This window comes from Phyllostomus discolor, chromosome 15 (genome assembly GCF_004126475.2).
Source record: "Phyllostomus discolor isolate MPI-MPIP mPhyDis1 chromosome 15, mPhyDis1.pri.v3, whole genome shotgun sequence".
Lineage (NCBI taxonomy): Eukaryota > Metazoa > Chordata > Mammalia > Chiroptera > Phyllostomidae > Phyllostomus > Phyllostomus discolor.
Window position 1 is genome coordinate 12,551,070 of NC_040917.2, and position 14,922 is coordinate 12,565,991.

Consider the following 14,922-nt stretch of genomic DNA (forward strand, 5'->3'; position numbering starts at 1 on the left):
GGATGTCGTCACCTACAGCACAGGGAGCCGACCGAGCCACCGATGCCGGACTCGATTCATCTGTGTCCCCGAGTGCCCTGCTTTGCGAGGACACCTGCATAACTTAGAGCGGCCAAGCTCCACTGTGTTTTAAAGTATTATTTATGGTTGTCACGGTGCACGCTGAGGAGCTTGCTCCGCAGCCCCAGAGCGCCCGAGGCCTCTGAGCCTGGTAACAGGCCCCTCCCAGCGCAGCTGTCGCCGCCGCCTGCGGGCTCCTTTCACTTTCTCACGGCCAAGTCACCCAGAGGGGCGCCGCTGCCACCACCGCCGCTGCGCCCGAGGACTCCGCCTCACACCAGTTCGCTACCGGTCCCCGCCCGCCCGGGCCCCGCCCACCCCAACAGTTTCTGCCTGCGATTGGGACGCGCGAGCGGCAGCTCCAGTTCGCTTCTCCCATTGGCTAGGACCTCTTGCCAGTCCGACGATTGCCCGCCGCTGCCTCCGCCCTCCTGAAAATGCGTCTTCCTATTGGAGAATACTGAGGCCTGGGGGCGGGCGGGAGCGCCCGTCCAGGAGCTTTCGGTCAATCGCCGAAGCCCAACGCCGGGGGGGAGGGAGTCATGGGGAGGAGAGGGGCGGACCGAGGGTGGGGGGGGGAAACATCTGGCCGGCGCCGCCGCGTGCGTGCGTGGTGCGTCCTCCCGCCCCCTCCCCCGCCGGCCCCCCCCGCCCTCGCCCCCCCCCCCCCCGCCCGGCCCGGCGGCTCCGCGCTCGCTCCCTCGCTCGCTCCCTCGCTGTGTCTGGCAGGCTGCGCCCGCCGCTGGGCTGCTGCCATGGGGAGCCGTTGAGAGTGGGGCCCTCTTCGCTCCGCCGCGCTCCTCCGGCTGCCAGCGGGGGCGGGTGGGAGGGAGGGGGCAGGGGGAGCGGGCGACGGAGCCGGGATTGGGGGGTGGGGGGGCCGGGAGGGAGGGGGGTACAAGGAGGAGGAGGAAGCCCACCAAGTCCGGCGGCGGCGACGGCCGGGAGGAGGAGGCGGAGGACGCGGCGGCGGCGGGGACGCGGTGACTTAGGGCTGCTCCGTGTGAGTCCCGGCGCCGGCCCCCGGCCTCTGACCCGGCGCCCCGTCCGCGCCCCGGCTCCCGGCGGGCGGGGGGCGCCAGCTGTGCGGCCGCGGCCGGCGGGGCAGTGCGGGAGGAGGGCGGGCCGGGCCGGGGCGCCCCCGCGAGTGGAGTTAGTTTGTGTGGTTGGAGCGGTTGGGGCGGCGCAGCTGCGGGAGGCCCCGGCGCGGGGACGGGGCCGCTGCAGCTGCGGGGTCGGGCGGGGTGCGGGCTGGCCGGCTCCGCGCCGCGCCCCCCCGGCCGGTGCAGCTGCGGCGCGGGGCGGGCTCCCGGCCGGTGCAGCTGCGGTGGCGCCTCCCGGGTGCGGAGGGCGGCGGGCTGGGGGAGGGGGCTTGGGAGCCGCCGCAGCTGCAGTGGCGCCCGGGACGGCCGCGGCTCCGGGGACCGGTGCAGCTGCAGTGGCGCCTGGGGGGAGGGGGCTCCGGGGGAGCCCCTCGTCCACCCCTACCCTTCCCCCCGGGCTGGTGCAGTTGCCCGGAGGCCCCGGGGGCTCGCTTGCTGGGGCGGCGGGGAAGCGGTAGCAACCACCCGCCTCCCCCAGTCTTCTTCTTACGACTTTTCTTTTGTTGTTGCCTTGACCCGGGTCTGTTTTCACGTCTGTTGTTTAAGGTGTTTTCCTGCTGCACCGGCTCTACGCCCTCCACCTCCTTCCCTGTGGTTTAACCTTCCTCTTTCCCCGTGTGTTTTATGCACAGCCAACTATAGAGAGATTTGCATTTCTTCCCCCCTCCCCAGGGTTCCCCCCACAACCTCTTTGAAAAACAAAACCCAATCTCACCAACCTCTCTGGACCCGCGGTAGCCGGACGTGAGGGGTTGATTTGTGGAGTGGGAGCCGCTCGCCGACCCATTGCGGTGCTTGCGACTCATTAAACTGTCACTCAGCCCCCACCCCACTGGGTAAATGGGGTGATTAATGTCTGATATATTGGAATGGGGCGAGGGCATTTGTGGCGAATAGGTTGTGTGGCTGAGAAGGAATTTATCTCCGAAGAGTGCTTCCTGAAATAGGCAATCATAATTATGTCATTCATCGCGAAGTTAGAGAAAGTTAGGTTTGTGACTTTGGGAAAGCGAGAAGGACAAGACAGAGACGTTGTTTTTTGTTACTCTTTAACTCTTTGCCATGGTTTTCTAATGAGAACGGAGTGCTTATCACCAGGGCTACAGCACTTGCGCCTCAGGCCCAGCTCCTTCTCTCCTCACCCTCCCGGGAGCCTGTGGAGATGTATTTGACATTCACAGATGTCGCAGCACCTTGCAGGACACCGGTCAGCCTAGCCCGGCTTACGCTGGGATTTCATCAGCCATTAGAAAAGGCCCACAAAGTCTAGCTAAAAAGTTCCCAAACTTACTGGACCTGTCTCCTCCCTTTCTCCCTGAAAGGTTTCCGTGTGATCACGAACATTACAGAGTGACCCAAAAACAGATTGTTGTGGGACACAAATTAAGGGGAAGACGAAGTTCTGCTTTTTCTGAGCAGAAAAGATCAGATACGCAGGTGCAGCATGCATTTTAAGTGACTTTAGCAGGTTGTATGACTATTAATTTGTCTTCTTGAACTGAAGTACTTTCCAGGATTTCAGAAAGTGCACTTTCAGTTTGTTGATACTGAGAATCAAAATTTGCATTAGCTGGCAGTGTGAGAAATTTTCATGAGAGGGTAGCTGTAGATAAGTAGTAAATAAGAGAGAAATAATAAGGTGGAGCAGGCTGAAGTAATAGTTGAGAATATTCTCCCAACATCCTGAGACACGTATAGCATTATCTCAGCAGAAAAAAAAAGAAAGAAAGAAAGAACCATAATAATGTTGAGATGGGACTAGAGATGTCAAGTGGGTTGGTTTAAAATATCCCTAAGCTGCCTTTGAAACTAAACGTTGGAGTTGAATAAAAGTGAGTCTGGATTTCCTGAATAGCACGGTGGCTTGAGTGCGCTGTCAGTATGTAAGCCAGTCCACCAACTTAAGACAGAAGTGTTGCTATTCCATAAATACAGTAGAACTCCATATGCTGAGTTTTTCAATTTCTTCTGTTAGAAAGTTTGGAAAAAAAGGGAGACTTTGAAGTATTTTGTTTATACTAACAGAAGAGAAAAGTTCTCCTAAGAAAAAGCTGGTGGCAGGAGTGTAGAGGAGTAGCATATGGCATTAAAAGGAGCACAGCTGGAGGTAGCATTTCCATCTGAACATGATGTCAGAGCAGCTGACAGCCTGCCATCCCTCAGCCTTTTATTCTAACACACAGACAGGGAGTTAGTGTGTGCGGATCTGTGGCGGAGAAGGTATCTCTTTCCTCTCCAACATCATCTCCACTTTGCATCTGTCTCTCTCGGTCTGCTTTTTTTCCACCGATGTAACAGCCCTGGAGCCAGCAAGACTCAGAGGAAAGGACTTAATCAGGTTTATGTGTCCTAAAGGTAGGAGTAGCAAAGAGATTAGATGGAGCGTATTTGTGTTTTGGTGTTTTGTTTATTTAATTGAAAAAAAAATCACATTACTTTTCTAACCCAGTTTAGGAATAATGTATGAAATTGAGTATTAAATGAACATCTTATTGGAGTTGAAAGTCTTGGGCTTGTTTAGTTGTAATTTTTATCCCTTTTGCTCGAGCAAGTAAATAACTTTAATACACAGAAATATTTCAAGTTTTGAAATGTCAAGAAAGGCTTTGGAATATTGCTTTTCGAGATCACTTTGGATTAAAATGCTTTATGCTGTTGTTTTTCACTGCTGTTTTAGATTCCTTTTGCTTTTGGGGTCGGGCAGAAATAGTAAACTCTCTGGAATCCAGCATTCAAACTTATATGAGAAGATTATTCCAGTTAAGAAGCTTGATTGTTGTGTAATTAATTCCACTGTGAAACTTTATTCTTCAAACCATTCAGCAGCACTCCTGAAACATACAGCTGTATAGTGCTTTTGAAACCGAAGGTTGTTGTTTTTTTTTTTTTAAAGGGGAAAAAAAAACTTTTGTCCTCAGGAGAATAGTTGGACTGGTTTCCTCATTTCTCTTTTCAAATATATATTTAAGAGATCTTTCACTTGGGCCGAACAGTGATTATTTGCAGGAGTTTTTGTGGTGGTGACTAATTTAGAACTTGTAGATGCGAGCTGCCTGAATTGGCCAGACAGCTGTAATCGCACTCCTCTATTCTTAATCTCTTTATCTGGGCAGCAGCTGCCATATGGCCACAGTCAGCTGGATCAGATGTTTATAAGCTTCCTTCTTCGTCCCTCTCTGTCCTCTCAGCCTCCTAATTTGATCACGGCTACCTTGTGAGCTGCCCTCCAATCTTTATTTTTAGCCCTCTCAAGGATTAGGATTGATGTTAGCTGTGGGGCACTTAAAGTGATTGTATTGTAAATCTTGGTTTCTTCTAGCAGTGGCATCTTCTGCAGGAGGTATCTGGGGTTGGGGTGAAAGTTTGAGTCGATCGTGGGCAAAGGGTAGACAAAGCAGGGAAGGAATGTTTAGACGATAAATTAATACGTACCCATTCCCAAAGTGTGCTTTCCGAGATGGGCGGTGTGCAGCCTTGCCTCTGGTCCCCTGGCCTCTGAAAGGGGAGGCTGGGTTTTCTTTAGTTTTAAGGAGTTGCATTTTGACCCATTGTACAGCCTTGCCTTTCCTCTCCCTCCATGTCACACCCCCCCTCCCCCAGAAAATCAGGGCAACAATGCCTATTTGAAAGAATAGAAGCCAGTGGGAAAACAAAATATATCAAGTTATGTTGAAACAAAGTATTTTCTGTTGACAGAGGTAAGGCACAGTCAGGGGAAAAAATAGTTTCTCTTTTTCTAGCAAGGTTTGTTTTTTTTTTTTTTCTTTTTTAATATTGAAGCTGTAAAGCTTTTGGGTTTCACTTGAACATAGTATGCCTTTACTTAAAAGTTTGAGTTCATTTTAATATGGAACTCATATTGCTTTTGCAAAGGATCAAAGTTTAGATAAGATTGTTCAGATTTAAAGAAAGCCCTTCTGGCTCCTGATTCTCTAGATGTGCAGAGTCTACAAAGAAATAGAACCATTTTTTTCTCAATTCATTAAAAAAAATACTTGGATTTATTTGTAGTAAAGATGATCTTTCCCATCTGTTGGTGTAGTTCCTTCTGATCTCGTGCATGTGTGCTCTACCTGCAAATCTTAAGGCATTCACATCTGTTTTTATACAGAGCGTTTGTCGTTGTAGGACTCTGACTTTAAAAGAAAGTTGTTTGTTAATTTCTGGACTAATTATGCAATTTCATTATGTGGGGTTTTTTTTCCCCCTCAGCTGAATGTGTGTGTTTAAATTGTGCTTTCTGAGGGCAATCAAGGACCAAAAGTAATAAAAAGAATGTTCAGACAAGTTTTCTGAATCTTCCAGAGTGTGTTTGGGACTTTTCTTTGTTCGTTGTAGGAGTTGTTCCCTTGGCAGTGAAAGCTACTCTGTAGGTTTCGTAGGACATAATTTGATGAGTAGCGCTATCTAAATTTCTTCTGAGAGAGAGCTAAATTCTTACTCTCAATAAGAGACTCTCCTGGAATTCAGGTCTTAAAAACTTGATTGAAAGTGCAGGGAAGGTAGGGATGCATTAGAAACTGTCTGATTGGGGTGAGGAAGTTTGGAAAGTGTGCCTTTTTCTTCTCCCATTTAGGTCTCGTGCATGTGATTTGGAGCCTCTGGGTCATACGCCTGATTAAAATGCAGGGACGTGTACCCCTGCCGCCAAGCTGAATTATTATTATTTGTATGGGGACTGGCGTGGAGAAGTTGTAAAGTTGTTCCTGACGGGGCTTTCATGAGAAATGTCTCTCTTCCCAGGTTATGAAGACAGCATGGAGTTTCCAGACCACAGTAGACATTTGCTGCAGTGTCTGAGCGAGCAGAGGCATCAGGGTTTTCTTTGTGACTGCACTGTTCTGGTGGGAGATGCCCAGTTCCGAGCGCACCGAGCTGTGCTGGCTTCGTGCAGCATGTACTTCCACCTCTTTTACAAGGACCAGCTGGACAAAAGAGACATTGTTCATCTGAACAGCGACATTGTTACAGCCCCAGCTTTCGCTCTCCTGCTTGAATTCATGTATGAAGGGAAACTCCAGTTCAAAGACTTGCCCATTGAAGACGTGCTAGCAGCTGCCAGTTATCTCCACATGTATGACATTGTCAAAGTCTGCAAAAAGAAGCTGAAAGAGAAAGCCACCACGGAGGCAGACAGCACCAAAAAGGAGGAAGACGCCTCAAGTTGTTCGGACAAAGTCGAGAGTCTCTCGGATGGCAGCAGCCACATGGCCGGCGACCTGCCCAGCGACGAAGATGAAGGAGAAGACGAGAAATTGAACATCCTGCCCAGCAAAAGGGACTTGGCGGCCGAGCCTGGGAACATGTGGATGCGATTGCCCTCGGACTCAGCAGGCATCCCCCAGGGGGGCGCAGAGGCAGAGCCACACGCCACAGCAGCTGGAAAAACAGTAGCCAGCCCCTGCAGCTCAACAGAGTCTTTGTCCCAGAGGTCTGTCACCTCCGTGAGGGATTCAGCAGATGTTGACTGCGTGCTGGACCTGTCTGTCAAGTCCAGCCTTTCAGGAGTTGAAAATCTGAACAGCTCTTATTTCTCTTCACAGGACGTGCTGAGAAGCAACCTGGTGCAGGTGAAGGTGGAGAAAGAGGCTTCCTGTGATGAGAGTGATGTTGGCACTAATGACTATGACATGGAACATAGCACTGTGAAAGAAAGTGTGAGCACTAATAACAGGGTACAGTATGAGCCGGCCCATCTGGCTCCGCTGAGGGAGGACTCGGTCTTGAGGGAGCTCGAGCGGGAGGACAAAGCCAGCGACGACGAGATGCTGACCCCCGAGAGCGAGCGCGTGCAGGTGGAGGGGGGCATGGAGAGCAGCCTGCTGCCCTACGTCTCCAACATCCTGAGCCCGGCCGGCCAGATCTTCATGTGCCCGCTGTGCAACAAGGTCTTCCCCAGCCCGCACATCCTGCAGATCCACCTGAGCACGCACTTCCGCGAGCAGGACGGCATCCGCAGCAAGCCGGCCGCCGACGTCAACGTGCCCACCTGCTCGCTGTGCGGGAAGACTTTCTCCTGCATGTACACGCTCAAGCGCCACGAGAGGACTCACTCGGGCGAGAAGCCCTACACCTGCACCCAGTGCGGCAAGAGCTTCCAGTACTCGCACAACCTGAGCCGCCACGCCGTGGTGCACACCCGCGAGAAGCCGCACGCGTGCAAGTGGTGCGAGCGCAGGTTCACGCAGTCGGGGGACCTGTACAGACACATCCGCAAGTTCCACTGTGAGTTGGTGAACTCCTTGTCTGTCAAAAGCGAAGCACTGAGCTTGCCCGCTGTCAGAGACTGGACCTTAGAAGATAGCTCGCAAGAACTCTGGAAATAATTTTATATATATATATATATAAATAATATATATATATACATATATATACATAGATCTCTATATAGTTGTGGTACGGTCTAAAAGCAGTCTTGTTTCCTGGAACTAAAAAGTTGGGATATTAACTTGTTTTTGCACTTTAGAATAGCATGAAAATCTTACTAATTTAGCATACTGATAAAAGAAACTTTTAGGGCAAGTTGGAGAATAGAGAGGTGTTTTTCTTTGAGGGTGTAGGGGAAGTAAGCCAATAAGAACCTTTGAAACAAATCGTCCTGTCGCAAAATGCTTTCTTAGGGCTTAATTTTGTCAACATTGCCTTGTCTTTGGAGCTCTTTTTCTCCCCACTTTTTTTTTTCCCCCAAGTAGAAATTCCCTCCAGTTTTATTAGCCTCTTTATATGTCTAAAATTGCATGAATCTTTTCTGGCTGTTGGAAACCTGAATGCTTTTAGACCCAAATGGAAAATTTCTGAAATGCTGGATTATCTATTTTTAAACAAGCAGTTGACTTAAAACTTTCTGTGGCAACTTCTGGTTTTCTGACGGTTCCCAACGAGAGAAATTATGAACGTACACTGGGATCGCTGGGGCGCTGTCTTTGTGAAGGTTTGCTCGGGATGAGGAAGGATATTGCAGCTTCAGCAGTGTCGAACTGTGTGTTGAAAAATGTGAATTACTGTTCTTGTATACTGTAATTGATTACATGGGCTGGGGGGGTGTCAAAGAACTTGACAGGTTGTATTGATGCTCTTAGTTGAGTCTTGAAAAGTAAATATTAACGCTACAGAAATGCATGAGTTTCAATATATTTTTGTCTTTGTTTGCATTGTATAACTTTAACGAGTGAGTTTAAAATTATTTAATTTCCTTAGAAAAATAGCACCACTTGGAAAAAAAACTGGTGTTATGAAGAACGTAAATGCACTGTTTTTACTTTTATTTTATATAATTTAAATTGACTTTCCCACTGTCTTTAAGTTGAAACTGTTAAGCTGAATAAAAACTTAAGCTGCAAATTGATAACTTCGCTACATAACAAGGAGAATATAAATGTTTACAAACGGCTTAAAGATTTGCATGTGCAGTGTGCATTTATAACTGACTTCAAATTGCACAGAACCCATGCCAGCTCAAAGTTTAGGTGTACACATTTACCCAGTTGAGCATTTTTAGAGTAACTACTGCACAAATTGACAATAGGTCATTCTTTTATTTTTTTTTTTCTTTTGCTCCCCTTTTCTTTCTCTCCCCTTCTTCCTTCCCCACCCTCCCTCTCCCACCCTCCGCCCCCCCACCCCCCAACTCATGAAAAGATTCTATGGACTGAAAGAGCCCCAGGCTGAAAGGACTGGACTGCCTTGATTGACAGGGGGAAGGGGGTTAGTAGACTATGTGGATCGCGGCAGCAGAGGCTGCAGCCCGGCGTGCGGCGTGATGACCGGCACACGGGGCGAGAGCATTTTGCACAGTGTTTGCTTTCCTGTCTTGCACTTACAAATAAGGTCTATGGGAGTAGCATGGAAAACGTTTGCTGTTTTTCCCTTTTTTTTTTTTTAATTGCTTTTGTTTAAAATTTGATCGCCTTAACTACTGTAAACATAGCCTATTTTTGTGCTTAAGATACTGAATGGAAAACTCCATTGTGTGTTGCTGGACTGTTTTGGAAATATTTGGTCAAACGTGTGTTAATTTGGCTGTAATGGCATTTAAAGCAAACAAACAAACAAAAAAAGCTGTGAAAATGGCCTTGGAGCATTATCTTTAGTTACTTGAAGAGTTTCTAGTTGTTTTGTTTTTTTTTAAATACAGTTTATGTTAAAATAATTTTTATTAATTTAGAGAAGACAATCAATGTCTGTGAAAAAACGGACTTTCTTTTGGGTTTTCTTTTTGTGGTCATTGTGAGTGATTACTTTTCCTTTCATTAGTTTCACATTCTTCCTTTGTTCTAAAACTTAGACTGACACCTAGCTTTGACAATCATAGTATGTCTTATTTTCCTGAGGGGGGAATAACTTATAATGCTGTTTAGTTTTGTACTATTGGTGTGTTGGTGAATTTTTAAACTGTGTGCTAACTGCAATAAATTATATGAACTCAAATTTCCTGCGTGTGATGTTAATTGTGATTATGAACTACACAGATCCTCAACGTGTATCCTACATGACATCTTTATTTTTCATGTGGGTTCTATTCAGAGCTTGTGAAATTATTAGAATGCTTTAAATCTCTCAGATGGAAATGTGCAAACACTTTTGCTTCTAGCCCTTCGAGAAGATACTAATTGCACAGTTTCTAAGTCTGATCTTTTTTCTACAACCTAGATCAAGAGTGTGGAGGTAATTCCCCAGAAACTGGCGAATCCGTGAAACTTCAAGTGGCAGCATAGGGTTTTCCATGGTATGCTGTCCAGCTCCTCACCCATGCGCCATCAGTCACTTTCGTGGGTAATTTTACCCTAAGTTGATTGGTCAGATCTATGCTCTGTGTTCTGCTTTAAATGGAAAATTGAAGGAGACCGGATGTCTTCATTTGGAAGACTGCTTGGCTAATGACTGGAATTCTAGGCAATTGAATTAGCAGGCATTCAGTGGGTCAAGATCAACTTATATACATCCTTTTCGCTGGTGTGTGAACTCAAAAGCCCCCAGGTTTGTTTTCTCAAGCTTTAATTCAAAAATGTAATTAAGTACATGCAACCATTAAAAGAAGTTTTGTTCTTGAATTCCTGCGATCACCCCGACAGCGTGGTTGTGTATCCTTGGGCACATCGGGCCAAGGACAGTGCTGGTTGACCGGAGGGACGGGCGGACCCTCACATGTGCTGACCAGACCGTTGGAGGGTTTGCCACACGTGGTCCCAAGTGTGAGCGGGGCCAGCATGGACCTGGGAGAATTTTTGCGAGTCCTGAAATCTGTAATTGCCTGTAAGTCCCAGCCTTAAACATACAGACAAAAATACAGTTTTATGTTATTACTGTCAAAATGCATTTATGTTAAATAGCCTATAGTGAGGTTAATTTCCTTCCATAGAAAAAGAGTATATAAGGTCCAGAGCTTGAAAGTGTACCAGTTGTAAGCTCCCCGATGGCTTTGGGTGGAAATCCAAAAAAGATTTTTTACCAGAAAGCACCGTAGCTTACAATTTAGAGTTCTACTTTTCCCTGTTTTTGTTGAGACAGGATTTCTGCTACATGTAACTCACACTTGCTTCTAACCAACTAAACGTTTCACATGAAAGGGGAAGGTACGTTTGAGCTCCACAAAGTAATTTCTCGGCAGTTACAAGCGTACTCAAAAAGGACTGGTAGCTGGACACGCCTTACACAGTGTCTCAAAGCTTTCTGAAGATGCTGAGAACATAGTGTAGCATCTAATTTAAAACGAAGAGCATTGTCTTAAACAACTGCATATACTTCTAAAAACAATGTCTTTGTCATTTGGAAGAAATAAATTCTTTGCATAACTACAACAGAATATTACACAAATCTGCAGAGTTGATAAAAGAAGGAATCAATTATTTCCTTGCTATATTTTAAAAAAGAAAAACAATTTGTCAATAACCATCTTGGAAGCCAAATTGAGTCTCCCTTTGACATCTGGCTAATACATATGTGTGTATTAAATAAGTAGTTTCATCTACTTTGGACAACATCTGTTTTTTTTAGATAATCAATTATGCCCTAGTTCTCTGCGCGCCCAGCATTGTATGCTAGGTGTACCCGAGGGAATATCCAAGAAGTATAAAATGTTAAGGATACTGGTTTTGGATTTCCTTGCTAGTTAATTATGCTGTCAGATTAATGGTGAATCAAGTAGACTTTTTCTTTAACAGACTTGTCATAACTATTTACAAACAGGTTATTGGAAGATTAGAAAGAGGTGAGCACTGTATTAAAAATTATGTAACAGCTCACATGAAAATGGCTGAAACACTCATTCTTCGGGTCAGTCTTTTTGAACTATCATCAAAGAAAAGAGGGTTTTTTTTTTTTTTTTTACCCAAGAAGTGACTTGGTTCTCTCAAGTTTTATCAATAAAATACAAATTATCTAAAACTAGGCTTTAAAAATCCCATTGTATCAGATCAGATTTTTTTTTCAGGTCTTAAGATCTCAAAATGTCCTGTATTGGATGATTACATTTTATTCCTGTAGAACTGAAAACAGTGGGCAGGGGTGGAAGGAAAATGCAGACCACTCTCCTTGAACAACAATTAAAAAAAAAATAACAAAACTTAAAACATTCTTTGACTTCTAATATAAAATGGGGGCAATTTTTACATACCTCTGGTTAGGAAACTTAGATAATTTTAGATTTCATTTTTAGGCTTTACTCTGAATTTTGTGGTAATAATTGCAATGTTTGAAGTTGCTGCTAAGGGACGGTGCATCGAGCAAGTGGATTTTGAAATCCAGGACAGAAGAGCTCAGTCGCGTTCATGCAAGTCCTTTGCCATTACGATGCTAGAGATAATACGTTTTTAAAAATAAAGCAGTACGTTTACTTCTTAAAAACAAACAGCTTTCAGGAGTTTCATTTTGGCTATAGTCCAAGTTTATTACACAAGTAGGATTTTGTCCCTTAGATTAAAATTTGTCTACTTTTGCCTTCAGAAACGTGGCAAAAATATCTTGGCTTGCAGTCCTGTGGTCTAAAACGATGCGATCCTGTGGTCTCATACACACAACAGTTATCTTTTGACTTAAAGTGAAGTTAGTTACCTAAAAAGAAGCAGTTTATGTTTTTAACACTCACCAGTCCTTCTTAGATTTTCTTAATATTAGAAAAGGAGTGAGAAATTACCGAGGTCACTGGAGTTTTCTAGAAATATTCCTTCTCAGAGACATTTTAAAAATTAAACTTTCAAGATTTTTTACATATAAAAATATTTTTCAATATTTTTCAATATATTTTATACTGACGCCCTAAAAATCTTCACTAATTTTTGTAATTTCTTGTGCAAGAAGCCAAACCCTTTAAATTTACAACTCTGTCACAGGAAAGGGCGAGGTCTCAGAAATGGAACAGTACCTCGAAAAAAAATTTTTTTAAGCCCAACTACCTTGTAAGTAGCTGCTTACACATAATTGTTGAATTAATTATCAATTCACGCTCAGATTTTTTTTTCCTAAGAAAATTCAAGTGCTTGAAAGAAATAGATGTTTGTTTTTTTGAGAGGGATAGTTTATCCAGTTAACTTTCCTGATTTAATTCTAACAGGGACTAATATACTGTTCATCACAATTCCTAAGTTTATGTAAGCTAGGTACTTTCCTGGACTGAGAACAGTTTACGGGAAATTCGAAACTAATTTTTTTCCTGACTCTGCAGGTACTTCCTCCCCTTGCCCCGTTCCATCATGGGTGGGTTGGTGGTGGGGCCTACGTTTTGCTATAGGAGACATTCTCTGTAGTTGGTTTGGCAGGAGAAGAGTGAAAACCCAATTTGGCTTTAAAATGTAGCACATTAGTCAGGAGCAGTTTCAGTGAGGATATTAGCAGTGGCTTTGAGAGGCGGTGTGACACCCATGGAGAGTCCATTCACGGAAATGACTTATTTACAGTTTGTTATAATCTCTGTAGTTAATCATTAAATCAAGTTGTTTTTATGAAATCTCAATATGCATGCTTCAAATGACTAGATAGGGATTTTTAAAAAGTCAGATTGGCCTAAATGTTGAAGTTTTGTAACAGGTATACTTGCAGTTCCTATGGAGTGGTATGTGGGAAAATGGATTTGAATATTGGCAACACCTATAGGGTCGATTGAATCTGTTGTTTCCATACATAAGGCATATGTAATGGACTTGAAAAAAATGACCTGCCCTCATTTATGTGTGCTCTGCCCAACCAGAGCTAACTTTTGATAGGCGACACGGCTTGACAGAATGGATGATTTAAAAATATATAAAGATATATACTACTTAAAGCTATGAAGAAGGACATAGTCACTTCATTAAAAAATCATGCTTGGTACAGGGTGTATGTCACCTTTGAGAGCCTTAACAACCCTAATATTTTTGTGTGTCTCATGCTCAGAAATGACCTTTGATCAAAGTAAGAGCGTTTAGGCTTTTCATGCGAATCTCTTACATGTGTCTTTAAAAGCAGGCTGAAAATATGTTTGTTGCAGGGGACCGTTTCTTTGGACCTGGGTCGTGTAAGCACCGAAATGCCTACTGCACGGTATTAGACAACCATGCCTCCCAAGGCTGTCTGTGTGGACAACACTGAGAAAAGCATCATTGCACAATAATACGTAATTAAGACACTCATGAAAAGTATTTACTGTTGGTGAGCCACAGCCATAGAAGTTAGTGCCATCTATTTGTATGTGGTATAAAAATCACTATTTTTCCTCATTTATAACTCCTTCTCTGTGCCACTTCGAGTGGAAGATATTGGAGCATAAAACCACATTCCAAGAAAATCTGATTTACAAAGTTATTTCTATAACTAACTGCCTTTGAGAAAAGGGTCTCTTGAGGATGTGACAAAAGGAGAAAAATGACACAGGTTTGTAGTCCAAGCAGACACTATACACAAGCCCTTAGTGCAATACATGTTTAAGCTCTCCTCAAAATCCCCCAGATTTTGCAACTGTAAAGTGAAAGGAGCTGAAGCCTGGCCGGTGGGAGATTCCTTGAGGTTCTTATTCTGGTGGAGAATCCAGCTAAAGGTCCACTTGATAGCCCATGGTCCGTTTTTCTCAATGTCCTTTTTCCATCCATTTTATGCATTGATTGATTCTGACACCGTAACACAGCTGCATTTTCCAGCCACGTTGTTCTTTGTATCTGAATTTCTACCATTTTGGTAAAAAAAAAAATTGAAACGCACTGGAAATGAAAACTACGTTTGAGATTGGCCCAATTTAGCAGCCTGCGCCAGCAAACTGCATCCAGGCAGAGAGGGAGGCCGGAGCGTGTGGACGGAGGGGCTGGGGCGTTTCAGAGGCTCGTTAGAATAAACATGGAAGTGGATGAAATCTTTAGGTTAGGAGGAAAAAAAAAATAGAGGAGGTGTCGGAGCACAAAGAAGTTTTGTTTTTCATACTAAGTGTGAAGTCTAGAAAATGTGGTGATCTCTCACATTCTATTTCTATGCTATTTTACTTGAGGGATGCCTGAGAGCGGTACTAGAATCCTGTGTGTAAGAAGGGGAGGGAGGGAGGGAAGGCTTGAGTTCTTCAGTTAGCTTTGCAAAGGTGCTTCCCTGGCAATAAAAATAATACTTTCTTCAAAATAGCGGCGGTTGGTAGACTGGACCAGCGTGGAAGGACTTTAAATAATTGAAGTGTTTTTGTTTAAAAGTCAGTGAAATAACACCCTCAAAGAATGAGGCCATTCCTCCTCATATTGTTATTCTTACTTAATAATACATATATAATTTTCCTCTCTCCTGAAATGACATAACTTTTAAGCATTATAAA

The 14,922-nt window shown here is 44.7% G+C and overlaps 1 protein-coding gene across 2 annotated transcripts; it reads left to right on the top strand.

Annotated features, from left to right (window-relative positions):
* Window positions 1-959: 959 nt before the first annotated feature.
* Window positions 960-9,588, top strand: ZBTB18 (zinc finger and BTB domain containing 18). 2 transcript variants are annotated; one of them, XM_036016169.1, is made up of 2 exons: window positions 960-1,061; window positions 5,907-9,588. In XM_036016169.1, exon 2 carries the CDS (start codon window positions 5,921-5,923, stop codon window positions 7,487-7,489), a length of 1,569 nt encoding a protein of 522 aa, XP_035872062.1. In that variant the 5' UTR covers window positions 960-1,061; window positions 5,907-5,920; the 3' UTR covers window positions 7,490-9,588. The 2 variants fall into 2 exon arrangements, with proteins under 2 accessions (XP_035872062.1, XP_028387201.1); XM_028531400.2 differs by lacking the exon at window positions 960-1,061 and adding an exon at window positions 1,428-3,518.
* Window positions 9,589-14,922: the final 5,334 nt, after the last annotated feature.